Source organism: Ovis canadensis, chromosome 14, assembly GCF_042477335.2.
Source record: "Ovis canadensis isolate MfBH-ARS-UI-01 breed Bighorn chromosome 14, ARS-UI_OviCan_v2, whole genome shotgun sequence".
Taxonomy (NCBI): Eukaryota; Metazoa; Chordata; class Mammalia; order Artiodactyla; family Bovidae; genus Ovis; species Ovis canadensis.
This window is the reverse complement of record NC_091258.1, coordinates 67,317,498-67,344,976: the sequence shown is the minus strand read 5'-3', so window position 1 is coordinate 67,344,976 and position 27,479 is coordinate 67,317,498. Positions and strand designations below refer to the sequence as shown.

At 53.6% G+C, this 27,479-nt stretch overlaps 2 protein-coding genes across 11 annotated transcripts; both read right to left on the bottom strand.

Moving 5' to 3' along the window:
• Window positions 1–7,334: 7,334 nt before the first annotated feature.
• Window positions 7,335–8,104, bottom strand: INAFM1 (InaF motif containing 1). The gene has a single exon (XM_069549299.1). The coding sequence runs from the start codon at window positions 8,102–8,104 to the stop codon at window positions 7,667–7,669; it is 438 nt and encodes a 145-aa protein (XP_069405400.1). The 3' UTR covers window positions 7,335–7,666.
• CCDC9 (coiled-coil domain containing 9) lies at window positions 7,335–21,809 on the bottom strand. 10 transcript variants are annotated; one of them, XR_011248459.1, is made up of 16 exons: window positions 21,692–21,809; window positions 20,020–20,093; window positions 19,788–19,892; window positions 17,946–18,041; window positions 17,528–17,776; window positions 15,823–15,906; window positions 15,553–15,726; window positions 14,827–15,008; window positions 12,652–12,698; window positions 12,397–12,529; window positions 11,768–11,858; window positions 11,267–11,675; window positions 10,839–10,931; window positions 9,749–9,798; window positions 8,412–9,168; window positions 7,335–7,914 (listed from the first exon to the last, which is right to left on the bottom strand). XR_011248459.1 is itself a non-coding variant. In XM_069549293.1 (15 exons), exons 2-15 carry the CDS (start codon window positions 20,020–20,022, stop codon window positions 9,151–9,153), a joined length of 1,734 nt encoding a protein of 577 aa, XP_069405394.1. In that variant the 5' UTR covers window positions 20,023–20,093; window positions 21,692–21,809; the 3' UTR covers window positions 7,335–9,150. The 10 variants fall into 10 exon arrangements, 9 of the variants coding, with proteins under 9 accessions (XP_069405394.1, XP_069405395.1, XP_069405391.1 ...); XM_069549293.1 differs by having other exon boundaries at window positions 7,335–9,168; XM_069549294.1 differs by lacking the exon at window positions 21,692–21,809 and adding an exon at window positions 21,217–21,462 and having other exon boundaries at window positions 7,335–9,168.
• Window positions 21,810–27,479: the final 5,670 nt, after the last annotated feature.

The following is a 27,479-nucleotide window of genomic DNA, read 5'->3' as shown; positions in this document are numbered from 1 at the left end:
TTAGCACACAGCAGATTAGGTTCCTCTTTGGAAACCTTCACTCCATCCACCTCATCACCTCGGAAGGAACGTACTTCTGCCACTCTATACTGGGCTTGGCCGTGTGACTTGTTTGGCCAACAGCATGATGGTACACAGAACACAGAGGCTTGCCGTGTACCTGTATAGCTAAGCTCACACTTCTGCCATCACAGTAAGAGGAACATTCCTGAAACAGACCATGAGTGCCAAGCACTGGTGTACCGGCAAAGGCCAGCCAAAATCAGCCCATCCACAAACACCTGGGGCAGCCCAGTCAAGATCAGCAAGGCAGGCAGTCACCTCCAGCCCCAGATGACCTCAGATGCACGGGAGAGCCCAGCCAAGATCAGCAGAGCCTGCAGCCACAATCAGCTGACTCTCAGCGTGAGCTCAATACATGTTCGTATCGAAATGAATCAGGACACTACGGTCCTCCCCGCCGTGTCCTCCACCTGCCTTTTGTCCGTGGAAAAACTTTAGCCAAAGAATCAGTTTAATCAGAGAAGTGAGAAAATGCAGAAGCAGAAGGAAACAGCCCCACGAGACTAAATAATAATAGTTGGGTCATTAAGCATTGTCAAGGACCTTTCTCCTCAAGGGCTATGGATAATATTCTGAGCCATATCCTGTGAGTTGTCTGGTAGATACGGAAACCCCCACCAGGTGGAAGAAGTTAACTACACGATGACCAGACTGTAGCCCTGAGACAAGCTGCCACAATTCTGAGAATTCACCTCAAGGAGATGGGAACTGGACCTGAAGGCTAACTGTACTTAGGATGACGCTAAGCAGGCCATCGATGACCCATTTCAAGGTGACTGTCAGAGCTGATTGTGCTGTTTCTGTGTGGAGCCCCCTCCCTCTGTCTATGAACGCTCTTACCCACCGAATGTCAGTGGAGGGGGACAAGCAGTCTCCCCTCCTCCCCACCCCAGATTGCTGGCATCCAAAATAAAGCAAACGTTCCTATCCACCAACCTTGCCTCTTTGTTGGCTTCTGAATGGCAAGCAGCCAGACCCCATTCACTTTCAGTTACATGCAATGTATGTGTACATCAATACACAGGTTTTGGTTGTTACCCAACTATAGTTAATTACTCAATTACTACTAAATAGTTTTTTTAATATATTTGATATACTGTTGTTGTTTTAGTCACTAAGTCGTGTCTGACTCTTTGTGACCCCATAGACTGTAGCCTACCAGGCTCCTCTGTCCATGAGATTTCCCAAGTAAGAATACTGGAGCGGGTAGCCATTTCCAGGGGATCTTCCTGATCCAGGGGTCGAACCCAAGTCTCCTGCTTTGCAGGCAGATTCTTTACCGCTGAGCCAGAGGAGAAGCCCATCTGATGTGTTACGACTTATATATCCACAGACTTATCATCATTACATAGCTACAGTGTGACCTCATGACCTCCTTATTATTTTTATCTTATTTATGATCCATGGACCACATAGCAAGATGGCACTGGCAAAATCGTAATTAATTACCCAGACCAGATGGTAAATGTGGATGACAAGGAAGGCTAACGGCGGTTTTGCAACCACAGAAGTTTCAGGGTCGTGTGGTTAGGGGTTAACAGGCTGGAAAAGCCCACGCTCAGGATTTCCCATGACTTGACTGGACTTCACCCAGATTTTTCCAGAGGCCAGATGACTTGTGATATTGCGACAGATCAAATGCAGAAGCTACTCTGAAAATCCAGTTGTTTTCTCTTGAGCCGGACATTACACAGTCTCAGAAATGTATAGTCATGTCACTCTTCTCATTAATTTTTTTATTTTAGAAAATACAACATTTCTCATTTAAAGTGTTATGTCAAAATCCGGTTTCTGAATGTCTATCAACAGACAAATCGGTAAATAAAATGTGGTATCTGTGAATGTGGCATCAATGACATATAACTCAATCTTGAAAAGGAAGGAAAGCCTGAGACACCTACAACATGAATAAACTTTGAAAACATGATGCTAAGTGAAAGGAGACAGATACGAAAGAACAAATGTTGCATGATTTCCTATACATTAGATAGTAGAAGAGGCAAATTCTCAGAGACCTGGAGTAGAATAGAAGTGACCTGGGATTGGGAAGACGAGGAATTATTGTTTGATGGGTACAGAATTTTAATTTGGGAAGATAAAAAGATCTGGAATGAATAGTAGTGATGGTTGCACAACAGTGTGAGTTTACTTGAAGCCTCTGAACTTATATACTTTAAAAATGTACCATTTAAAAATAAATAAATAAATAAAAATGTACCATTTTAACCATTTATACAACCTTTCCTGGTGGCTCAGCAGTAAAGAATCCACCTGCAATGCGGGAGACGTGGGTTCCCTCCCTGGGTGGGGAAGATCCCCTGGAGAAAGAAATTGCAACCCACTCCAGTATTCTTGCCTGGAGAATCCCATGGACAGAGGAGCCTGGTGAGTAACAACAGTCTGTGGGGTCCCAAGAGTCAGACAGGACTTAGCAACTAAACAACAACAAAGTTTTTGTGTATCTCTTACCACAATAAAATCAATGCAGAAATCCAATGGACTTACCATGGTTATTTTTAAATGAATTACTAAATTTTGTAACTTCTCAATCTTAATACTTAACTTATTATTGATAGATGTAACACATATACAAAAAAGAAAAAAAAAATTCCTCGGTCCTCAAGAATTTTTAAGGGTGTAAGATGAATCCTGAGACCAACAAGTGTGAGAACTGCTGTTCCACGTACAACTGAGGCGAGCCTGAGCTAGCTGCCCCTGGCACTTCTCTGCAAGAATCTGCAAACTCCCAGAAATTAGTTTCTTCTGGCGCAAGTAGACACGCCCTCTGGTGGAAGTATAAGGTATTGCTTGGCAACGCAAAATTTCTGAGTCATTTGTAGAGTTGGCTGAAATTCTAAAAGGGAGGCAGAGATGGTCTCATGAAATGAGGACTTTATTTCAGCATTTTAATTTTAAACTCTGAACTATGTCTCCTCTCCTGCACATTCACACACACACACAAACACACACATATTCATTCAGAAACCCACAGTCACATTCACGCACACAAAATTACACACAGACATAAGCAGATGTTCACAGTCACACAGACACACAGACAAGATCAAACGTACTCATTTACACACAATCTCTCACACAGACCCCCATATATACACACAGAAATACTATCACACACACAAAGGACACAGCTTCACACACAGACACACTTATATAGTCATACACACAGACACACTTTCACATGCACACACACACACTAAAAATATCGCATCGTTAATAAAGGGGACCAAGTAAATGAACATCATCCTCTATTTTTAAAAAAAGATTGTAATGGAAAATGAGTTTCTTCCCAAAGCCATTAAATAAATGTTGAACAAATAATTAAGATGAATCTAGGTTTGGCAGCGCGCCCAATTAGAGGCCCACAATCCCTTAGCTGAAGTCCTTGGGGACAGACGCATTTCAGAACTCAGAAATGTTCTAATTTTAGAAAGGCAATTCTGAGCGAATGCCGTATATTATGTAACATTCCCAGGGGCTTGAAGCCGACCCCTCTCCATCAAACATGTTAATATATTTGCAGCAAAACGTGTGAACATTCACGCCAACGGAGATAAATAAAGACTGTTAAGAATGCATATTAGCTGGTTTGCCACCATGTGAGTCTGGGCCAAAATAACCCCCAGAAGAAGAAAAAAATTTTTTTACTTTTTTTGGTTTTTAGGGATTTTTGAAATTCGGAATTTCAAATAAGGAATAGCGGATTCTATCCACAGGCCCTTCACACATCATTTACGTATACTCTCGTGAGTCTTCGACTTCGACTTGGACGTGAGGGAAGACGCCAGGAGCCTGGGGGACGGCGGCTCTTTAGCGCCCCTTCCTGGCAGCCCCAGTCCTTGCAGTTTGGCTGAGGAGTTGGCCTGTCTACCGGCTTGGGCCAGATACCGCGGTAGGTCCTGATTGGTCTAAATCTTCAGCGTAATCCCGCCTTCACTTAACAGTGAGTGGCTCAGGGACCCACATTTTAACCGATAGGGACAGGTCGTTGGCACAAGCATCGGCTCTGGGGTTGTCATGTGACCCAAGCTGATCCAATCAGATTGAAGGAAAGCTCTTTGCCTCCTAGGAGGCACCTGGCCTCCCTTATCTCTGAAGGACGATAATGAGGAGCTCTTAGGTACCTGGATCTGTGGGCACCAGGTGAAGCCGCTTGGGGATGAGGCCAGAAAGAACCGGGAACAGTTTAGATCCTTGTGGTGGCCATTGAATGGCGCTGAGCAGCTCTCCCTTTGAGATTCTGCTGCTGACAGCACAGCCGTCTGACAGCGCTACCACATTCGTGCCAAGACCATGCCTCCCTTGGGATCACACAGTGGGTACTTACACCAGTCCATTGCAGCCCCATCCAGGAGTCTTCTGATGGGCAATTCTTGCTCAAGGACAGCTCCATAGACACATAAACCCCACGGCACCCAGAGAGGTACAGCCAGAGGCTCCCCTGACCCATTCCCTCCTTTTTTAAAAAAAAAAAAATTTATTTATTTGGCTGCATCGGGCCTTAGTTGCAGCAGGTGGGATCTTCAGGATCTTTACTTGCGGCATGCAGTCTCCTAAGAGATCGAGTTCCCCGCCAGGAATCGAACCCAGGAACCCTGCATTGGGAGTGCAGAGTCTTAGCCACTGGACCACCCGGGAAGCCCCTCCCTCTGTCCTTTCACAATTGTCAGACTGATGGGTCATGGTTGCACACATTGTAACTGTACTTCATATACTGAATTGCACAGTTCAGACTGGTGAAAATAGTAACTTTTATACCATATGTATTTCATACGCACACATTTTGACCACCCACTCCTCCTTTCCTCTCGATCACCACCCTTGTCTAGCCACCGTCGTCCCTCATCTCACTCACTGCAGTGATCTCCTTTCTGGGCTCCCAGCTTGCACCCCCACCCCCTACATTTCATTCCCCACGTGGCAGTAAGAGGGTCCCGTTAAGAGGATCTCTTAACAGAGGTTAAGCCTCCACCTCACTAAAAGCCAAACTCCTCACCCCGGCCCATGGGGTTCTGTACAAACTACCTCCATTCTCTTTTCTCCCACTAGCCCCTCATTCACTCTGCTCTGCCCACACTGACATCGTTGCCATTCCTTGGACAAACGAGCACCTCCAGCCTCAGGGCCTTTGCACTTGCTCTTCCGGATCCCTAGACCACTATTCCCCCAAGACCTGCAGGTCCTGCCCTCACTTCTCTGAGGCTTCTAGCCAGTAACCAGCAACTTCATCACTCCCTATCCCCTGATTAGTTTTCTCCTTTGTGTTTATTATTACCTGACATAACACATACTTAAGTTATTCATCTCTATTTCTTGTCTGTCTCCCCACCGATACACTGGCTCCACTGAGTATAAATGTCTTCCTGTTTTGTTTGCTGTTTCCCCAATGCTTAAAATAGAGCCTGGCACATGGTAAATGCTGCATAAATATTTGTTAAATGAGAGATTAAAAGATAGGGACCAAAACAGAGCCTGAGAGGAACAGGAAGAGAGAAGAGAGACCAAACAGGGAGGGGGCGGGGAGGAGACAGGGGAGTGAGGGAAGCTGAATTAGGGGAGAGATGAGAAGGAGGGTTGGGTCGAGGTGTTTAGGAGAGGGGACTTCCCTGCTGATCCAGTGGTTAAGACGCCACATTTCCAATGGGGGGCGGGGGGGAGGGTGCATTCCATTCCTGGTCAGAGAAGATCCCACATGCCATGTGGCGCAGCCAAAAGTTAAAAAAAAAAAAAAGATGGAGGAGAAAAGTGAGGAAGGGAGAAGAAATAGCTGAAGCCAGAGCATCAGAGCAGAGAGAATGAGTCAGAACAGAGTGAGGGATAGAAACAGAGTCATGGAGAGACATGAGAGAGAGACAGAGACACACAAACGTTGAGAGACAAAGAGACAAATACAGACAGAAAGAGAAAGAGGATAGAGGAGAAGGTGGTGAGGGAGACACAGAGAAAGAGAGCAGGAAAACAGGCTGGGAGAAGAGTGGTGAGAATCAGAGAGGGGAGCCAGTGGGAACAAGGATAGTCCCTCCCTCTCACTCACCATTGGCTGGTGTCCAGAGCTCTGGACTGACTGGCAATCCTTTGGGATCCAAGCTGTGGCTTTTAAAGCCCCAGGGACAGAGGAGGGTGGCGAGTGAGAACATATCATGGTACTCTAAAGGCTTCAGATCACCAGCTTCTTCAATCCTCAGCAAAACTTTATGAGATAAATACTATGATCATCTTCATTCTAGGACCAGAGAGGTTGGGTTAGCTGCCCAAAGTCACACAGCTAGTGAGAGGAAGAGCTGGGATTTGAACCTGGGTATGTTGGCCCCAAGATCAGTGCTCCTAACCACCGTCTACACTAACTGGAAAGGGGTGCCGGCTTCCTGAATTCCATTCATCCTGGAGACACCCTCTGGGAAGTGGTGCTGGAGGGGTAGAAGGAGCGGAGATAAACAGATTGACATTCCTAGCTGGGTACAGATGGACAGCTGTCCCAGTCTGAGAGGCTCCACTTCACCATCCTAAGGAAGTCTCCAGTTCAAGGGAGGTGGTCAGACAGGAAATCACTTCCTGCTTGTTCCTATACCCTGCCCAGAGCTAGACCTTAGTCGTCTGGGTAGGAAAACGGACTCAGCCACCTCTAACTTTTTAGCAGAACTCAGGTTGCTCTGCCTTGGTTTGCAGGCAACACTGCAGACCAGAGAGGCAGTACTAAGCTTCAAAGGCAGCTGGGTGCTTTGATAGTTTCCTCTGTGATTTCCAGAGGGGTCCTACCACCACCCCTGTCCACGCTCATCTCTCAGCTCCCAGGAATGTGAACTCATGCTCTTTCAGCAGTATCCTGACTTCTCCAGATGATTTAGCTTCCGTTCCGGACACTAGTTATACAAATCACAATCCCCAAAAACCCAGTTCTCGCTGAGATCACCCCATCTCTTGTCTTGTCTCCTGTGCTATTACCGGAGGCCAGCCCTTTTCTCCCCTCCAGAGGCACTTGTCCTCTGCAAGCATGCAAAAACCTGCTTAGTCCTTCATACCGTCTGACCTTCAACTACCTTGTTGCGGATAAGCGTCTTCTCACCCCAACCCAGAAAATACACGATGGCGATGGAAGAAGAAAATGACACCACCACTATCCCCGCCCAGGGAAGGGGAAAACGCACACAGCCCACCCAGAGAGAGAGGCAATGGCCTGATGCCAGGAAGGGCTTGCCCTCACAATCTTGAGAGGGGAGGCCCCTCTGCAGACAACACGACAAACACAACACGAGGCAGCTGGGGCTGGACTTTATTGCAGGTGGATAGATGCACACGGAGGGAGAGGGTCAGGCTGAGGGCTCCGTGCACAGAATCCTACGGAGGGAGGAGCAGGAGGCAGTGATCAGTATGGGGTCTGCCTGGTGGAGGACCCGGCCTGAGGGCGGAGGAGCTGCGAGGATCGAGGACCAGACCCGGCTCCCCTTCGCCCCCCATTCTTCAGGATGACAGCTCCGCAAACGCTAGTCATGAAGAGGGAGCCAGACACCAATTCGAAACCGGCGCATCCGCGGCGAGAGCGCCGGGCTCTCGAAGGCTGGCGGTCCATCTTGGGTGAAAAGGAAGGTTACCCAGGTCCTCGGCCCCCCGCGGCCTCCTGCGTCTTCCCCAGCGTCTGGAGGCTCGGGCGGCGGCGGCGGCTGGGGTCGCTGTAGCGGCGGCGGCGGCTGCGCGGCAGCTCGAGCTGGGGTCTCGGCCCGCCAGGGGCTCCCAGGAGGCAAGAGACCGAGGCGGCGGCGGGCGCCGGTGCAGGCAACGCACCCGTGCGGGCTCCGCACGGAGAGGACTGCGCGCTGGGCGGCGGGCCGGCTGGGGCTGTAGGGGGCCGCGTGGGAACCCAAATGAGACCGTAGTAGACAGCGAGCAACACGGCAGCCAACGAGACGCAGAGAAAGTAGGCGCAGACCGGGGCTAGGCGCAGCCAACGGCCCCGCGGGCCCTCGCTCAGCCCTGCGCCACCCGGGCTCTCGCCACCGCCGCCGCCCACGCAGCTCGTGCCCCGCATCCCCGCAGCCCACTCGGCCGGGAGCCACAGCCCGCACAGGGCCCGCCCCCCCTCCGGGGGACCGCCTCCGCGCTTAACTCTCCCGGTCCAACCCCGCCCCCGCCAGCGTGGCCACGCCCCCGCGTGGGCGGGCCTCCTGCGGGCTCTAACTCTCCCCGCCCAACCACGCCCCCGCCAGCGTGGGCACGCCCCCCAACGGGCGGGCCTCTTCCGCGCTCCAGGCCCGCCCCCTCCTCAGCCTCCGGCCAAACACTAGCAAGCCAAGGCTTAACTACAGCATTCTGACCCCGCCCCAAGCATGCAATACCTTGCTTTTTCTCAAATGTTGGTCTCGGCCCAGCCGACTCCTACCAGGCTTCGGCGTTATGCCCGCCCCGAAGCTTACCTCCGCTCTTTTCTCTCCTCTTCCCCGCGCCCTACCCATCCCCTTTCGGAACTCAGACTTCTCCCGGCATCTAGCTTCGCCGCTCCCTTGCCAAGCTCCATGTCCTGCCTCAGTTGTAATTTGCCTTTAGCCAAGTTAAACGCTACTCCAGCATTCGATTCCACTGTCTTCTCCCCCTACCCTCATCTATCTTCAATCCAGATTCCGCCTCTTTTCTCCTCCTCCACTCCACTAGTTTGAGCACCCCATTCTAAACCAAGCTCTCTGCTGCTGGCTGCGCCCCACACCAGCGTTAGGGATTCCCATCTAAATCTGCGCTGTGGTTCTACCTCACGTCCTAACACCTTTCCTTGTTTTAAACTCAATTAGGATGCGGGCCCCAAACATCCTAACCACGCCCCTCGTTGGACGCGCCTCTTCCTCCATATTTTGTCTTCAGATCTAAATTCAGACTCCGAAGCTCCAGCTCCGCCCCACAACCCAGTCACGCCCCCTCCCCATCTCCTCCCCCACCACCCTCAATTTCTCCCTCTCTAAAGCCATGGGGTCCAAAGTGGGCTCCGGGGAAGACAGAGCACAGCTCGGAGATCCAGACTAAGCCCCTCCTGCCGCCCCCTCCCCATCAAGGCGGGGAAGCGTCAGTCCCCTCCCAGCAGCGTCTTCAGGAATTCGGGGAGGCCTGTGGGAGGGGGGAGGGAAGACGTATCAGGGGGGTGGAGGAAGAAAGAGCCCCTTCCTCCCGCCTCTGCCGCCATGGACAAGCCCGCCAAGCACAGCAACCCAGCCTGCCCCCGCCAGAAATACAGTTCAAAGGTTAGCGGAAGCACTGCGTTTAATAGGGACCAGTTCTGCGGCCGGGGAAATCAGGTCCTTCAAGAGTCACTGGTTATTAAGCCATGCCCCAGATGTAAGCTCCTGGGGGGGGAAAACGGCCCGGGAACTGGCACCTACACCCCCATGGCCTCCAAAAGTGGGTAACTCGGAGGTGTCTCAGCCACCCTGGTGCCACAGCGCCCCCTATTTGTGAGACTGGACTATTGCCCTGGCCCCACCCGGTTCACTATCCCTGGCTCCTCCCCCCGCCCTTACATTTAACCCTCTCCTGGCTGGAGTGGCGGAAGCTGAGGGTAGAGGAGCGAGGCGGCGGAAGGTTAGTGCAGAGCGCAGAGGCCGCAGTCGGCGGAGGCCGCAGTCGGCGGGCGCGGTCAGCGGGCGGCCCCCGGTGGCGAAGCGGCCGCCACCACTTTGCAGAAACGCACCCTCTGGAAGTCGGCGATCTCTGCCGTCTCTTGGCCCTCGGGGTCCGCCTCTGCGAAGAGAAGAGGCGGTCACCTGAGGGCAACAGTAACCCCGCCCCCCACCGCCGGCCCCCGGACACCCTAGCCCCGCCCCTCCGCCCCACCAAGCCTGGCTGCCGCCCACCCTGCGTTAAGCGATTTACGAGTCTCAGGCTCCTTTAATCCTCGGAGAGGATCTACGCAGACACACACCCCCGCAACAGATCCCTGTTTACAATCGAATACATAATCTGACAGAGCGAGATGGCAGTCACGTGACCCAAAGACAAAGCGCTTCGGGTACCCCGACCTCAGCCGCCATCCTAAACTCTGTCCTCTCTCATCCCAGCCTCACCCCCGCGGACATAAGCCAACCTCTAGCAAGCCTGCCCTACAGGATCTACCTCCACTTCCCTTGCCCACCTTCTGAGTCCTAACCAGACCTTCCCTGGCTATGCCCCCAAGGCCTAACCCCTACTCCTTGGGAAGGTCGGAGGTCCACAACCCGGCTTCCGCCTGGTGGAGGTGGAGACTGGGTTCTGCCTGTTGCTCCAGGTCCGCTAGACTCCACAATTTTTACCCCAGTGTGTTCTGTACTTCTATTCTAATTGACCCCATTTCCTAATTTACACCTCAAAACTAACCACGCCCACAGCTAGATCCATTACTCCTCCCCCGCTCTTTATTTTTGACCGACTAGTATTTCAAATCCTGCTCTGAGCTCGTATCAATTTAACCCACCCCCTTGTTTCTAGACTACTTTGCAGAACCGCTGGGGTAGCCCTCTACCTCCTAATACCACCCTGGCTCCACCCCCTCACCCCCAAACACTCAATTCCTAGTGGCTCGGCCTCCGAGAAGTCCTCCCTATAGCTCCACCCCCTTGACCCTGGATTCGTTCCCACCCAGCAGCCTAACCCCTCCCCCCTTCCCCCGTCCCCAAGCCAGCAGCTACCCCACACCCATAATGGAGACGCACCCACTCCATTCTACTGCCCCCAAACTCTCCTCCCCTCAACCCAACAGGAATCAGAAGGAAAGCCACCTCCACCACCCCAGCCACTCCCCCAACCTGGAGCTGCCTCAGACCCCTCCTCTTCAGCTTTCTGGGTTCCTGGGGCGCTGGGCCCACTCTCCAAGGAGGCAGGGGCTGGCTGGTCACCTCCTGGGGAAGGGGGATGCCCAGTCAAGCCCATTCCCCTCCAAATACCGCGCCCCCCTCCACCCAACCAAGATAGAAGGCTCTGGGGTAGTGAGAGGGGGTTTAAGGACACACGTGGGAAGTGTCATTTGAGGAAGTGATCTCTTTATTGGGGAGGGCGCTCTGAATGGCTCAGGGCAGGGCAAGATCTGGGGGTGGGCCTTCTAGAGACAGGCATAGACTGTCCCCCCTAGCCACCAGGGCACACGGGGTCCCAGGGTCCTGAGGGTCCCCCATGCACCCCTCAAGCACACACACAAGCAGCCAGCTTCATGCATTTTCAAACGGCCAGGCCTCACCCGGAGAGACAGCATCTGCCGGGTGGGCGGTCCGGGGAGAATTCAGCTCCATCTCTTCACCCCAGTCGGACACAGGGTGGTGGCCCCCGGGGGGCGAGAAGGGGCTGGAAGGTGTGGCAGGGGCCTGGGGGAGCGGCAGGGGCTCTTCCGGCCTGGCGGGCTCTTTGTCACTGTGTTCCCTGGTGGGGCTCCCGCTGGGGCCCCCACTGGGCTCAGCCTCCTGGTGTTGGTGATGGCCGGCTGGTTCTTCTTCCTCATCATCAGCCTCCTCTCCTTCCTCGATCTCCTCCTCCTCATCATCCTCACTCACGTCTTCCCACTCCTCATCCTCCCCGTCCTCCCCCTCATCCTCGCCCTCCTCGCCCTCATCCTCAGGAGGCCGATGGGCAGCGGCCAGGGTCTCAGGCAGCTGTGAGGAACACAAGGCAGGTCAGGGAGAGGCTGCAGGCCCCAGGCACCCCCACACCGTGCTGCCTGCCGGGAGCTGACAGCCCGCCCTACCTGCGCGGGCGCTTCCTTGGGGAGAGCAGGTTGCGGGGGCTCGGGAGCTGGGGACACGGCCTCCTTCGTCTCCCAGCGGTCATCGTGGTCACTGGAGGGGACAGAGGAAAGGAATAAAACCCAGATGAACAGGAGGAAGGGGCCTCCCACCCCAGGCTCGACCCCAGACACAGAGCTACAAAATTCAACAGGTGGAGAGAGCAGGTCTTTGGGATTTCCAGACAAGGAGCCGGTAGGCTAGAGCACCGAGGAGGAAACAGGGTGTGTGTCCCAGGTGTCAGAGGTGACCAGGCAGAGAGGGGCCAGTGGGCAGAAGAGACAGGTGGGAGGGCAGGAGGGGACAGATGAGGGTAACGTGACAGCCAGGCCCCGACGCCCCTGAAACCAAGTGCCTGACCCACAGGGAGACAAGCGCCCGAGAGACAGACAGGGCCAAGAAGGACAGAAATATCCCCAACCCACAAGCCAGAGAACCACCAGGTAGGGCCACAGGGAGACAAGCGCCCAAGAGGCAGACAGGGCCAAGGACGGACAGAAATATCCCCAAACCCACAAGCCAGAGAACCACCAGGGGTAGCGCCACACAGTCCCGCTGGGGTTGTGCATGTGCAAGGCAAAGGGGCCCCCACCTGTAGGCACGGGGCGCTGCCTTAGGCTGGGGTCGGCTGCTCTTCTTCTTTCTGCGGCTGACCTCAGTTTTGTGCTGGGACAAGAACTCCCTGAAAGTGGGGGGCTTGGGGGGCCGGGCCCAAGCCTGGTCATCTGCAATAAAACCCAGGGGAAGCCAGGGGTAGAGAGCACGGTATAAGCTATCCCCACCCCACCCTGCCCCAACCCCCCCAGCCTAGCCAGCTGCCTCACCCTACCCAAGAACTCCCACTCACCATAGCGGTGGGATGGTTCCAGGGCCACGGCTGGGCCATCCTTGAACCTTGGGAAAAAGAAAAGGGTGAGCAGGCAGCTGGTCACACAGGGAGAACAGGTAGGGTGGAAGAGTCATCGGGGGAGGCGGGGGCCACGGTTAGAAATCAAGATCACAGACCGCAAGGTCGTCAACCCAGATGGGGGAGCGTGTCACTGATTAAAGCTCAGGATCAGGTGAAAGACAAAAGGCACGTGTGACGTGGTGTACCAAACAGAGAAAAATGATCAGTATTTGACAGCAATTCCCCACCTCAATAAGAATGTGCAAGTTCAACATCCCCAGCTTCCTGTCCAGCCTCAGCTCCATCACTCTCTCTCACCTCCCGAGCTTAGCAAGTTCTCCTACCACAGAGGTCCTGCCTCATGACCTTTGCACATGCTGCTCCTGGGGCTCACTTCCTCCGATCTCTCCGGGGCCCGCTCCGTTACCTCCTTCAGGTCTCAACTTAAGAGGCCTTCCTAACCTTTCCAATCACGTATTATTACATACATTGTGTTGCATGCTAAGTTGCTCCAGTCATGTCCAACTCTCTGCAACCCCATGGACTGCAGCCCACCAGGCTCCACTGTCCATGGGATTCTCCAGGCAAGAATAGTGGAGTGGGTTGCCATGCCCTCCTCCAGGGGGTCTTCCTGACCCAGGGATTTAATCCTCATCTCTTATGTCTCCTGCATTGGCAGGTGGGTTCTTTACCACTACCGCCACCTGGGAAGCCCAATTACATACATTATCTAGGTCTAAAACAGTAGCCTCAAATGTGACATTAGCTCTATTCACTGCACAATTTGCTCTATTCAATGCAAACGTGAGACTTGCTGCAGGCTGCTGTGGGGACGTAAGAGGACTTTCTCAGTCTTAAGCCCAAGAACATCTCCACAAAAGCTCACCTGCCTCCCCCTCAGAAACATCAGCTACGGATATCTGTGCAAAATGTTTCTCACGCTGGCAAAGGCTTAGCTCACAATCCAAAAATAAATGCTCCGACCTCCAGGCACACAGACAAGATCCTCTTTCTTTAGCCAGCACTGTGGCAAAGGATAGAGGATGATGTAAAAACGACAGCTGTCCATCTTAAGATTGCCATTCAGCAGGTCTTCCAGAATCTTCTCCACCTTTGCTACGGCAGTTAGCCCTCCTGTGGATGATGCCTTCGCTTTAAGTTTGACTAATGGAATGTTTCCTGGGACCCGAAAGGCGACAGAGTCAGACCTGAGAAGAATAATGCCACGGGGATAAGGTGCTTGGGTAGGTGGGGGACATGGTTAGAGGGATGAAGGGAGGATGCCAAGGGGTCATTGCTATAATTCTTCATGCCCTCCCTGCATGAGAACTCACATCCGCACCCTTGGCTGTAGAATCACTGCAGTACTATTGAGTTGACAGAGTGGAATTTCCTGCCGCAGCAAGGTGGGGTCTGCTGGCTAACAGAAGGGGAAGTGTCTCACTCTCCCTCCTGCACATCTGCCAGTACCGTGGCCAGCGCTTCCCCCAGCAGCCCCTTCCCTCAGCACAAACCCCAGAATGTGCACGTGCAGGGCAGAAGTGAGCTCAACCCCAGCTGGACCCACAGCTTCCAGTCCAGCCTGAATCAGCCCAACTTAGAAGACCAGTGAGCACAGGAGAAAGAAATGTTTCGGGACTTCCCTGGCGGTCCAGTGGTTAAGAATCCACCTTCCAGGACAGAGGATTTGGGCTCAGTCCCTGGTCGGGCAAGCTAAGACCCTACAGGCCTTGGAGCAACTAAGCCTGCTTGCCACAAGAGCTGAGCCCAGGCACCCTGGAGCCTGCAGGTCGCAACGAAGAGCCTGCACATCATAACTAAGTCCCGACGCAGCCAATACATAAATAAATAAATGGTTGCAAAAAACTGCATGGCTGACTCCTTCTGCTGTTCACCTGAAACTATTACAACATCTGTTGTTACACTGACTATACCCTAACACAAAATGCTTTAGGTGTTTAAAAAAGGAAAAAGAAATGCTTTTCTGTGCCCTGAGACTTGGCGATGCTTACGCAGTGTTACCTAGCTCATGCTAACTGATACACAGGATGAGAAACCCCAGACAGGCCAAGAAGCCAGAGGTCAGGGCCAAGGTCGAGGAGCCCCACGGGCGCGGACAGGGCAGAGACTCACATGCCATCCGTCTTCTCGGCGTCCCACTCCCGCCGCCACTGGCCAGTGGGCTTGCGGTGCCTCTGCAGCCGCTCCTGGTCGATCTTCTCCCGCTCTTGCTTCCAGCGCAGGTACTCGGACCGCTCTCGGCCCGTCATGGAGAGCGTCATATCCCCGGCGCCGCCCAGGCCGGCCCGGCGGCCCTGCCCCAAGCAGATGGGTAGTCAGAGCTCCGCTCACCACTCTCGCCCCGCACCCCTTCCCTGAGGCCTTCTAAGCTCCTGGGTAGAGCCCGTGGCTCAAGGTCACAGGAAAAGGTGGTGACAGGGTGGAGATCAAAGCCGTATCTGCTCACGTGGCACCTTAGAGAAGCCACGCCAGATCCTTCTCTATTCTCCGTGTCCTCACCTGGCTGGGCTGGAGCCTTCTTCCCAACATTCAGCATTATCTGACATCTTACTACATGGCCACTGATTTAGCCCCAGCACCCTAGACAGTGCCTGGCCCCCGGCCGGTACCCAGTAAACATCACTAACGTTAGTAAGGAGGAAAATCACACCAAAACAGATCATAAAACTACAAAAAGAAAGGAGTATGGCTCTGGGGCAACCATCAACTGGAGGGAAGCCTGAGCGCAGGGCTGCAGCCTCTTCCTGCTCTGCGCCCCGCATTCAACATACATCCCTCCCCATGGAACCCAGAGACCGGCTGCTGGGCGGCAGTCGTGGCCCAGCCACCCGCACCCACCTGCCGCTCCTGCTCGAGGCCATAGCGCACCCGCTCGAAGTCAGGGCCCCCCCAGTTGCGCCCGTGCCGGCGGCTGCCTTCCCGGCGGTCCCGCTCAGGCTCCTCCAGGGGCCCACTGCGTCGCCGGGGGTCGTCCAGGAAGTTCCGCACCGGGTTGGGCTCCAGCACGCCTTCCTGCGGGCATGCGGAGTTGGTCGGGGGTTGGGGTGTTGGAGCGCTCCCCTACCCGGCAGCTCCACCCCACCGCCAGGGGGCGCCCGTGGCACTGACCCGCTGGTTGCGCTCGTACTCTGCAATCTTCTCCATCTCCTCGTTCATCTTCTCGATGTTCTGCTTCCGCCGCTCCTCCCACTCCTTGTTGGGGGGAGGAGGGGAGGATAGAGAGAGACACACACACAGGGCGTCAGAAAGAACCACTCAACCTGAGCGTTCGTCACCATCTGAGGCTCTCTCCTTAGACCTGTTATGCAAGGAGCCCCTGGCTGGCACCTGGCCACTGGCTCTCTGCACGTCCTGTCAACAGTTAACCAGTAAGCGGGGCTCCAGGTGCCTAGACTTTTGCTGCAAATACAGTGTATGCTGAACACCCACCTTCCTTCTACGGTCTGGAATTTGGATGTGTACGAGGCAGAGGGGACCTATGTGACCAGCCTCAGATAAGAAGCCTGGGTACTAGCTCCCTAATGAGTCCCCAGTAGATGAACTTTGACATATGTTGTCAATGAAGAACAATTAAGTGCACCTGTGTGTCTCTGGGCTTCCCTGGTAGCTCATCGGTGAAGAATCTGCCTGCCAATGCAGGAGACACAGGTTTGATCCCTGGGTGGGGAAGATCCCCTGGAGTAGGAAATGGCAACCCACTCCAGTATTCTTGCCTGGAAAATCCCATGGACAGAGGAGCCTGGCGGGCTACAGCCCACGGGGTCGCAGAGTCAGACACAGCTTAGTGATTAAACAACAATTTGTGTCTCCACTGGACGCAGACTCTTGGAAGCTAGCACCTGGTATCCTCCAGACTCTGGCTCGTGGGCCATTTTGCTTTCTATTCTTTCCCTGTAATAAATTTCAGTTGTTAATCCTTCTGGCAAAATGCTGAGCCTGGCAGAAGGGTTGGGGACCCCTCAACGGCTGCCACAGTAACAACTTGACAAATGGCCAGGTGACCCCCACCATCCATTCTCCTCCCTTTCTTAGGTAACAATTCCCCCCACCCTGGGTGGTAACAGAATTTTAGATGAGCATGTGCCCAAGATGCTGGGAACACTTGCATTTCCAAGACTCAGCATACAAGAGAGAAATAAACTTGCATTTGATTAATGCCATGGCACTTTGGGGTCTTTCTAAACACCCTTAAGCAACATACATTGAGCACTTAATCTGAGGGTTTCTATGCCTCATGTCACACGATGCTTATGAAAACCTTTAAACCTGATTTTCATTCCTACTTAAGAATGAGAACTGGAATCTCCTAGAGGGGAAGTGAGCTGCCCAAGGACAGGGAACTCATAGAAGTTGTCCCCTAAGCCACCACTCTGCTAATCTGCGTGGTGGGGTGCAGAGAGCAGGTACAGTAAGAACCTCACTGCTCCCTACCAACTAATTCAGGGAATGACACAGAGAGAGCATGTGCGCACGCACACACGAATGAGGAAAGCACACGTGCTGGACAGAACCCACCAGATACCATCAAAAAGAGACAAAGGGAAGGGAAGGCAGATGACCAAGCACACAGCAGAGCGCAAAACGGGAGACAGAAAGAGACAAGGGAGAGTACCCACAGCGCTGGTCTAGGGGAGAGAAGAAGAAAGGGAAAGAGATGAAAAAGAGCTGGAGCGAGGGTCCAAAAAAGAAAACAGAGACAGTAAACGACGGATGAAGGAGAAAACCCCTTTGAGGGCAGAACAGAAAGAGCAACAGGACAACACTGAGCCTCCCCAGCAGACTTCAGGCAGACGTCAGCCCCCTCGGCTCCTACCTTGGATTTGCGGTCGGCAATCGAGGCATCGCCACCTCCAGAGAGATGAGGGGACCCCCTGCCCCGACCCCTCCGGCCGCGGCCCCCAGCGCCTCCCCGAGGCTGCTCCCCGGGACTGTCTTCCCAGCTGCGGGATGTCCGGCCCATGCCTGCCCGGCCTCCGTGCTGAGGGGGGGTCCGGCTTCCCTTGCTGACCCCTGGAGGCCGAGGGGTCCCTGGAGACCTCCGGGAAGGACCCAGGTTCTTCTCCTGGAAAGGGGGGAAGGGGGCAAGGTCACTGGGGCAGGGAGACCAGGACACCGCAGGCCCAGAGGGCGGCTGCCAGGGTCGAGGCCTGGGGCAGCAGGGAAGGCTCTTAGGTCTCACAACCCCCGCCACCCACCCGTCCTCGCGAGGCCCACCCTGGCGTGGAGCTCACCACTGCCACATTCTCCTTCTCCACCGAGCGGCCCTTCCGGGGACCTGTCACTGCTACTCCCTCCAGTTCAGCTTTCTTCCGATCCTCCTCAATCTCCTGGGAGATCAGAGAGAGCGGCTATCAGGGGTCCTGTGTACCGGCCAGATGCCCACAGTCCCCTGAATATCCCCAAGTCAGCCCCAGCGCAGACCTCTGTCTGGAGCTCTAGACAAGAAACCCAGTCACTTCTTCCCTCTAAGTGCACCAGGCGGTTCCCCTGCTCAGATCCTCTAAGCCAGAGTCAAAGGCTCCCCCACAGCCAATGGGGCTCCACAGGGTGTGGTCTTGTTACCATCCCATCCTCATCTCCCACTCTCTCCTCTCGCTTACTGTGACCCTCTCACTGTGCCTGGAACATACCAGGTTCAAACCTGCCTCAGGGCCTTTGCACCTGCTGTTCCCTTTGCCAGAAATGCCCCTTCTCCATAGATTCTCCAGTCCCCCACCTCCTGCAGGCCTCTGCTCAAAGGTTCCCTTCTCAGGAAGGCCTTCCCTGACCAGCTTGCCTGCCATTCTCCACACACCACCCTGCCCTCCCTCTGCCTCTTTCACAACAGGACATTATGTCTATTTTGCTTCTTATCTGGTTCCTCCCCATAACAGAATCTACTCTGGGTCAGGGATATCTGTCTGTTTTGTTCACTGATATATACCCCAAGCCTGGAACACTGCCTGGCACACAACAGAGGCTCAACATCCTTTTTTTTTTTTTTTTTAATGAATGAATGCATGAAGAATGAATAAATGAAGCCTACTCCTCCTGCTATCTCAGGGACAGCCCCAACACCTACTCTGGCACCTGTGACAGGGACCTGGGCCTCATCCTGGATCCTATCCTCACCTCCTGCCACCGCCCATCAGTCACTGAGTCCCTCCCAACAGCCCTGTCCCAGGCCAGGCACCTCCTCTCCCTATGGACCCCACCCCTCGCCCCCTGCGAAGTCCCCGCCCCAGTTTCCTGTCTCCAGTGTCCTCTCCTCCCATCTTCCACCACACAGCAACCAAAGGAGTCGTCCTACAAACCTATTCTGACCTGGCCCCACTTCCACTCAAAGCCCTCGATGGCTCCCCAGTGTCCTTAGGGAAAAGTCCAAACTCTTAGCCTTATGGCCTGCATGGCTGGGCCCCAGCGAGTCTCTGCAGGTCAATATCCTCCATCTGACCCTCCAACTTTAAGCTCCAAGTTTCTGCAAAAACTGTCCCCTCTGTGCGGACTGTTCTGCTCTCCTTTTCAGCTAGCTGGGACTTCCCTGCTGGTCTAGTGGTTAGGACCCCCTGCTCCGCTTCCATGGGCCTGGGTTCAGTTCCTAGTCAGGAAACTAAGACCCCCACAAGACATGCGGTGCAGCAAAAAAAAAAAAAGACCGGCTAACATCTACTTACCTTTCGAGTCTCAGAATCCCCTCCTCCAGGAAGTCCTCCTTAATATCCCCCAGGCTGGGTGAAGAGCCCCACCTGGGCTCTCAAAGAACCCTGAGCTCCTCCATCCCAGGCTGGCCCACTCGCTCATCACTGACTGAAGCTATGGCTGGGCCCCTACTGGCCTGTGAGCCCTGGAAAGGCAGGCCCGGGGTCCCCTCCATCACTGCTGCCAGCACAGTGCCACTGAGCAATGGGCCCTGATGAATACTTGTGAACGAACAAACCAATGATGGAATGAAAGGAGGAATCCCAGGCTAAGGCCCTCGGCTTTTACCCTGACAGTGATGAGGAGTCATGAAAAGGTTTTAAGGAAGGAGAGGTGAGGGAAACTCACTGCGGGGAGGAGAGGGGATGGGGTCTCCCAGGGCGGGGCTAGGGCACCTGGTAGCGCCGGATGAGGGCCTCATTCTTCCGCCGAAGAGCCTCGATCCTCTTGTCCAACTCAGCATCCTTCTCCTCCTTTGATTTCAGATCCAGTGCGGCTGACTGAGAGGGGCGGACAGATAAGAGGCTGGAAACCTCTACCTGCCCCAGGGTCTGCGGGCAGAGAACCTCTCCTCCCAAGGCCCCTGCCCCAAAGCTCAGATCTCAAAGACCCCACTTTTCTTCTCACCATTCCACTGGCAGAGTGGGGCCTGGGTCCCAGCAAACCTCCCCTGCAGAATCTGGACACAGCACTGGGGGCTCCTGAGGGCAGAGGGAACAGAAGCACTAAGGCCAATGGCTCCACTCAATCTGTCTCTTCCTGTTCCAGACTGGGGGCTCCTCAAATGCGCACACACATCCCTTCACTCCAAGGGACACACACACACACACTCCCTTCACTCCACGGGACACACACACACACACACCCTTCACTCCAAAAGAATTCTCGCCCTCACTCCCAGTCCCTCTTCTTGAAGCCCCTCTTCCAGCCCACCCCCTACCAGGAAAAGTTTAGACTCAGTGCTCTCAAGGGGGTTTTGGACCCATCCATTCCTCTGTAAACAATGTAGTCACACACACCCTGGGAAAGTTCTGGGCCCGCCCCACCACTTAGGGAAACACCCCACACTGCTCCCTTCAAAACGAAAATCCTAGTTCAGTCTCCACATCCCTGTGCTGGGAGTTTAAAACCCAGGCCTCTACCCCAAGAGAGCTTTAGGATGAGCCTCTCCCACGACCTGCGCAAGAAAGTCCGACTCCCCCTGCTCAACCTGGTGCTGCTTGCATCCCGTTTAATAATCTACACCTAACACTTCCCCAGAATTTCAGCGACGTCTTACAATCCTACACTCAAAAAATAGTCCGAGCCCCATTCCTGTTCGTTGCCCCTACCCTCAGGGATTTAAAGCCCCGCCCCCTGCACCCCAACAAAGATTCCTCCAACAGACCCAGGCTTCCCGGGTCAGGTTTGGCCTCCTGGGTGAACAGCCTCCCCGCCCAGGCGCAGACAAAACCGCCTCGCCCTCACGCGGCTTTCTAGGGAAAGGCTCCAGTCTCCACCCGGTCCGGAACGCCACAGCCCCGCCCCGAAGAGAGGCAAACTTTCCGGCCCCGCCTTTCCCGCCAAACCTCTGACCCCGCCCACATGCGCGTCACTAACCCCACCCCCTCCCGGCGTCCGACGGCCCCGGCGAACTTCCTGGCCCCGCCCACAGGAGCCCAAGGCAGCAGCCTAAACCCGCCCCCTCCTCCTCGCCTTCTGGCACCGGTCCCGCCCCCGGCTCACCAGCCAACACTTTGGCCCCGCCTCCGATTTGCTAAGCCCAGCCTCTGGTCACGCCCCTGGCTCCGCCCCCGCCCCGCCCGTCAGTGTCTGGCCCCGTACCTAGAGCCCCTAAATTCTGGCTCAGCGGCCCGATTCCTGCGAAACTTTTTGGCTCCGCCCTACCGGCGCCTGGCCCCGCCCGGACCCTCAGGTCAGCCCCTGGCCCCGCCCCTGACTTCCTGGACCCACTTCCAGGACACGCGAAACTTTCCGGTCCCGCCCCTAGTCCTCAGGGTAATATTTGGCCCCGCCCCCAGCCCCAGCATAACTTTTTTCGGGCCCTCCCCAGCTGCCCACCAAAGCTCCGGATGCCTTCGGAGCCCGGCCCACCCAGGCCCTGCCCCGCCGACGGCCCGCCCCCTCAGCACCCTTCTAGCTTCCCATGTGGGCGTCCAGTCCCCGCCCCCCGCGGAGTACTCTGACCCCGCCCCCGCGGGCGACGGGCTACCCCGCCAGCGCCGGCGCCCGCTCCCCCCACGTGGGGCGTCAGGCCCCGCCCTCTCCGGGCGCGCTCCCGGCCCCCTCCCCCGGTCACCTGTCCCGGAGACCCCGCGGCGTCCGCGACTCCGGCTCCGTCGGCCTCCGCGTCTACAGCTCCCGGGCCACGCGCGTCACTTCCGGCCTGCACCACGTGAAGAAGGGAACTAAAGCGGGTTACTTCCGGCCTTGCAGGCCTGTTTCCGGGAGCCTTAAAGGCGCGGCGCTCCTCCCCGCCAACACCCCCCTCCTCCCAGCCCCCCACGCCGGGTGGAGGCGGGAGTGGGTTGAGCCGGCGCACGGAGTGTTCTGCAAGCTTGTTCTACTGTCTTCTACCTGAATGACCTCCTTCCAGGGAAAGAAAACACCACCCTCTCTCTGGTCTCTATTTGCGTCTCCTCTTTCCTGGTTCCTACAAGTAGGTGCCGGGCGCTGGACTGACTCTTGGAAGCCTGACCTGCCAGCTTGTGCTGGGAGGTGGGCGGGGGTCCCCCACCCTCCTGCCAGTGAAACTTTATAGTTAGTTGTAGGAGCTCACAGTTTTCAATGGAAAGAATCTCTTCTTCCTCTGAATCAGCATTGGGTGCCAGCTCTGTACTGGGGGGATAGGGAAGTGGGGGTTAAGGTGATGAACAAGGCAGACCCCATCCCTGGACTCTTGAGGGAAGGCACAAGTACATGTGAAACGACAGAAGACAGAACTGTGGGGATGTCTTGTGAGAGAGATGAGGCTAGACTGAGAGGGGGTGGCTGTCCAGGCAGGGGGCACAGCCTGTGCAAAGGCCCTGTGGTGAGTGAACCGGTGCTTCTAGGGAACTGGAAGATGCTCAGAGGAGGACCTACTGGGTTTTGCTACAGAGTCAAGAGGGTTACATACATTAAACAAAGCTTAGACATAATTTACCTATTGTTACAAGTGACGATAAATGCTATGGAACACCCTTACAGGAGGTGATGACAGTTGTAAGTGAGCAGACCAGATTTCCTGAGATTGCTGATGAATTTAGTTTGTGGTCTAAAACATGGGAAGGGAAAATACCTGGCAATCCACTGCCCCTATATGGTTATCATTAACAGCCTTTCAGAGGCCTTCTCTACACATACAATTTAATTCTCTTAAAATCCCCCAAGAATTCCCTGGTGGGCCAGTGGGTAGGGCTGGGTGCCTTCACAGATGGGGCCCACGTTCAATTTCTGATCAGAAACTAAGATCCCACAAGCCTCGAGGCACAGCCACAGAAATAAATAGATAAGTAAAAATTTTTCAAATGCCTACCAAAATCACTGCATCACCGGCTTCAATCGTGTATTCAGTTTCGCCTCTTTGAGGTCTTCCTTGAAACCACTCGTTTGAAAATTTCGAAACCTCCCATGCTTTTCTCTTTCAGTTTTATGTCTCCATATTACTGTTTACCCCCTAAACTACCGTGTTTCACTTTATTCTCTTGCTGTTCGGCCTCTAAGTCATGTCCAACTCTGCAACTCCGTGGACTGCAGCACTCCAGGCTTCCCTGTCCTTCACTGTCTCCTGGAGTTTGCTGAAACTCATATCTGTTGAATCACTGATGCCATCCAACCATCTCATCCTCTGTCACCTTCTTCTACTTCTGCCTGCAATCTTTCCCAGCATCAGGGTTTTTTTTTCCAGTGAGTCAGTTCCTTGCATCAGGTGGCCAAAGAGTTGGAGCTTCAGCTTCAGCATCAATCCTTCCAGTGAATACTGAAGGTTGATTTCCTGTAGGATTGACTGTTTACTGACTTTTTCTCAACTATATTGTCTGTGTTCTGTCTGCAGTACCGAGTCTCTCTCAAAACCTATTTGTTTAATGAATGAGTGATTTTTTTTGGCAGGGGGTTGGAATTTAGGTCCCCGACCAGGAACTGAACCCTACCCTTGGCAGTGAGATCGAGGAGTCCTCACCGCTAGACCACCAGGGAAGTCCCTGACTGAATCTTGGCTAGTACTATTATTTTCTTCCTTGTTTGTGAAACAAAACGTATGCCCTGAAACTCTATACCTTGAAGTTAGCCCGTGGATGGTTGACTAGCTTTTAAACTGCCACGTGAAATTCTGTCCTACAGATGAGCCATAATTTAGTCCAACTGGTCTCGTGGATGTTCGAGTTGTTTCTAACTGGGGAGGTTGCCAGCGATGCAGCATTGAATTTCTATAGGCGCATGGCTTGATGACTGCATGATCTGTGATCTTGTTCACAAAAGGGCTCCTAATGTCATGATTAAGGCTGTTGACTCTGAAGCCAGAAGATCTGGCTTTGAATCCTGGCTCTGTCATTTACCAACTGTGTGATCTTGGGCAACACGCATAGGAAACTTCTCTGGCCTTCATCTTCTCCATCTGTAAACGGAGATCATAACACCATCCTACTGTTGGTTGCACAGAATTCAATGGATTCATGAATTAATAGACACCCAGTGCTTGGCCTGAAATATTGTAAGTTCTCAATAAATGGAAACCATTCTTCTGTCTTCTAGGAAAGCAGATTGCTGAATCACAGGTTAATTCCCATTTTTATTTTCCAGGGGAAAAAAAGAATGAAGAGAGGTGGACCCAGGGTATGTAGAACCTGAAGTTTATACCAGTTGGAAACCCTCCTGAAAAAAAGAGTGGGAAATGCCCTGGTGGTCCAGCAGTTAGGGCTTGGCGCTTTCACTGCTGGGGGCAGGGTTCAATCCCTGGTCAGTGAATTAAGATCCCACAGCCTTTAAAAAAATGTACAAGACTGCAAGGGCACCTCCGAGGGTGTTGGGCAAAGCTGTGGAAATAGGGGGACCCAGAGGGTTGCACTTCCTCCGTTTCACAGGAAAGCCACTTCTGATGGTGGCTGCTCAGGAAAGACCTAGTGCTCACTTCCACTTTTCCAGGCAGGACAGTGGTGCAGGTCCCCTGGCAGCCTCACGGACAGGGGTATTCTCCATCTTTGATCTTTGCCAATATCACAGCCAAAGAGTCTGTCTCAGTGTAGTTTGAGTGGCCACTCTCTGATTAAAAAGTGAGACTTCAGGCTTCCTTGGTGGCTCCGTGATAACGAACCCACCTGCCAGTGCCAGACACACAGGTTGGATCCCTGATCCCAGAAGATCCCACATGCCGCCGAGCAACTAAGCCCGTGAACCACAGCTACTGAAGCCCACGCGCCCTACAGCCCGTGCTCCGCAGTAAGAGCAGCCACTGCGATGAGAAGCCCGCGCGCCGCAAGTAGAGAGTAGCCCCTGCGCGCTGCGACTGAAGCAAAGCCCACACAGCGATGAGGTCCCAGCCCAGCCAAAAATTAATTATTTTTAAAAAGGGAAACTGAGCACTTTTGGTATGTCTACTGGGGATGAGAAGGTGAGAGAGCAGAGTGAGCCAGACCTTGAGAATCCCTCCTTGAGACACTCAGCATCTTCACCAGAACTCTGGGCAGTGAAGGGAATTCTTTATCATCTCCACTTTACAAAGGAGAGCACAGAGGCCCAGTAAGGAGGTCCGCAGAGCTGCCAGTGCCTGGGTCCCTGCCTGGAGCAAAGCCGCAGGTTTAGGCCCCACGTGGTCTTGATCCCTTTGCCCCACCCAGCCAGTCAAAGAGGTGAGCAGTCTCACTCCCATTTTATATTTTTATTAAATAAATTTTTATTTAATTTTATTTGTTTTGACTGCACTGTGGGGGGTTGTGGTATCTGAGCTCCATAGCCAGGGATCGACCCCACGCCCCCTGGTATAGAAGCTCAGAGTCTTAACCACTGAACCATTGGAGACGTCTCTATTTTTTTTTTCTTTTAATTTTTAATTGAAGTATAGTTGATTTACAATGTTGTGTTAGTTTCAGGTGAGCAAAGTGATTCAGTTGGGTATATATGTTGATATAAAGTGGGTGTCCCTGGTGGCTCAGATTGGTAAAGAATCCACCTACAATGCAGGAGACCCAAGTTCGATCCCTGGGTCAGGAAGATTCCTTGGAGAAGGAAATGGCAACCCACTCCAATAGTCTAGCCTGGAGAATCCCATGTACACAGGAGCCTGGTGGGCTACAGTCCATGGGGTCGCGCAGAGGTGGACAGGACTAAAGCGACCTGGCATAGGTACTCATACATATGTGTCCTTTTTTTGGATTCTTTTCCATTATAGGTTATTACAGGACACTGACTACAGTTCCCTGTGCTCTACAGTAGGCCCTTGTTTATCGCTTCTATATGGAGAGGTATGTTCACGCACATGTTAGACATGAAGACTCAGCTGATGGTGCTGGCCCCCAGTCATCCAGCTGATCAGCAGCCGACCTGGAATTTGAACCTGGGGCTGCCTGACCCCAGAGAGACAGTGAGGAGAACAAGTGATATCTTGGCTCTGAGATCAGGTTGTCTAGGTTCAAATCCCTGCTCTGCCACCTGAGCTGTGGGACCACAAGGAAGTTACTTAACTTGTCTGAGCCCTAGGGTCCTCATCCGTAGAATGACAAGTACAGTGCCCGCCCCAGTGGGCTACCAGCCGGGGCTGCTGCAGGCTGAATGGTGGTAGGAGTTTAGTTGCTAAGTTGTGTCCAACCGTTTGTGACCCCATGGACTGTGACCTGCCAGGCTCCTCTGTCCATGGGCTTTCCCAGGCAAGAATACTGGAGTGGGTTGCCATTTCCTCTTCCAAGGGATCTTTCCAGCCCAGGGATCGAACCTGTGTCTTCTGCACTGCCGGCGGATTCTTTACCACTGAGCCACCAAGGACCTCGTAGGCTAAATAGTGGTTTCTAAAGATACCCGCCTTCTGATCCCTGGAGCCTGAGAACGTTATGTTATGTGGCAAAAGGGACTTTGCTGATACGATCAAGTCCAGAAACCTGAGATGGAGAGAGAACCCTGCACCATCCACCATCGGGGTGGATCCAGTGCCAATCACAAGGGTCCTTAGAAGAAGGAAGCAGGACCTTCCCTGGTGGTCCTGTGGCTCACCCTCCATGCTTCCAGTGCAGGAGGCCCGGGTTCAATCCTTGGTCAGGGAACTAGACCCCCACATATGCCACAGGGGAAGACCAAGAAATTAAAATAATTAATTACATTTTTCAAATAAAAGAGGGGGAAGCAGAGGGAGATTTGACAAGAAAGAAGGCCACGTGCCGTTAAAGCAAGATGCTCCACTGTTCATATTGAAGAGGGAGGAAGGAACCAGAAGTCAGAGAATGCGCAGACCACAGCTGGAACAGCAACTAGAAGCGGTTAGTGAGCCGATTCTCCCCTCAAGCCTTGCAAGGAGTGTGGTCCTGCTGACACTTTGATTTTGGTCCAGTGAAATCGACTTTGCATCTCTGACTCCAGAATGGTAAGAGAATACACGTGTTGTTTGATAGCAGCAAGAGGCACTCCACACGATGACCAGGAACTTCCCTGGCGGTCCAGTGGCTAAGCCTCCTTAATGTCAATGCAGGAGGCAGGGATTTGATCCCTGGTCAGGGAACTAGATCCCACATGCCACAGCTAAGAGTTCACGTGCCACAGCTAAAGATCCCACATGCTGCATCAAAGATCGAAGATCCCACGTGCCGCAACAACGACCCGGCGCAGCTAAGTAAATTAAAAAACAAAAAAACAAAAAACTGTCCCCAGAACACATTTAGTGCATTTCACGGCCACTATTATATTTCTGTTGGGCGTCCCTGGTGACTCAGTTGGTAAAGATTCTGCCTGCAATGTGGGAGACCCGGGTTCGATTATATTTCTGTTACGTGTAATACCACTGACCACATAACAGGCCAGCTGATCATCTATGAACATGTCACAAATGTTTGCTAACATTGATTAAAAGGATACTCTTTTCATCTGCGTCATAGTCCTAAAAGGTGGATGCCTTCTTTACACCC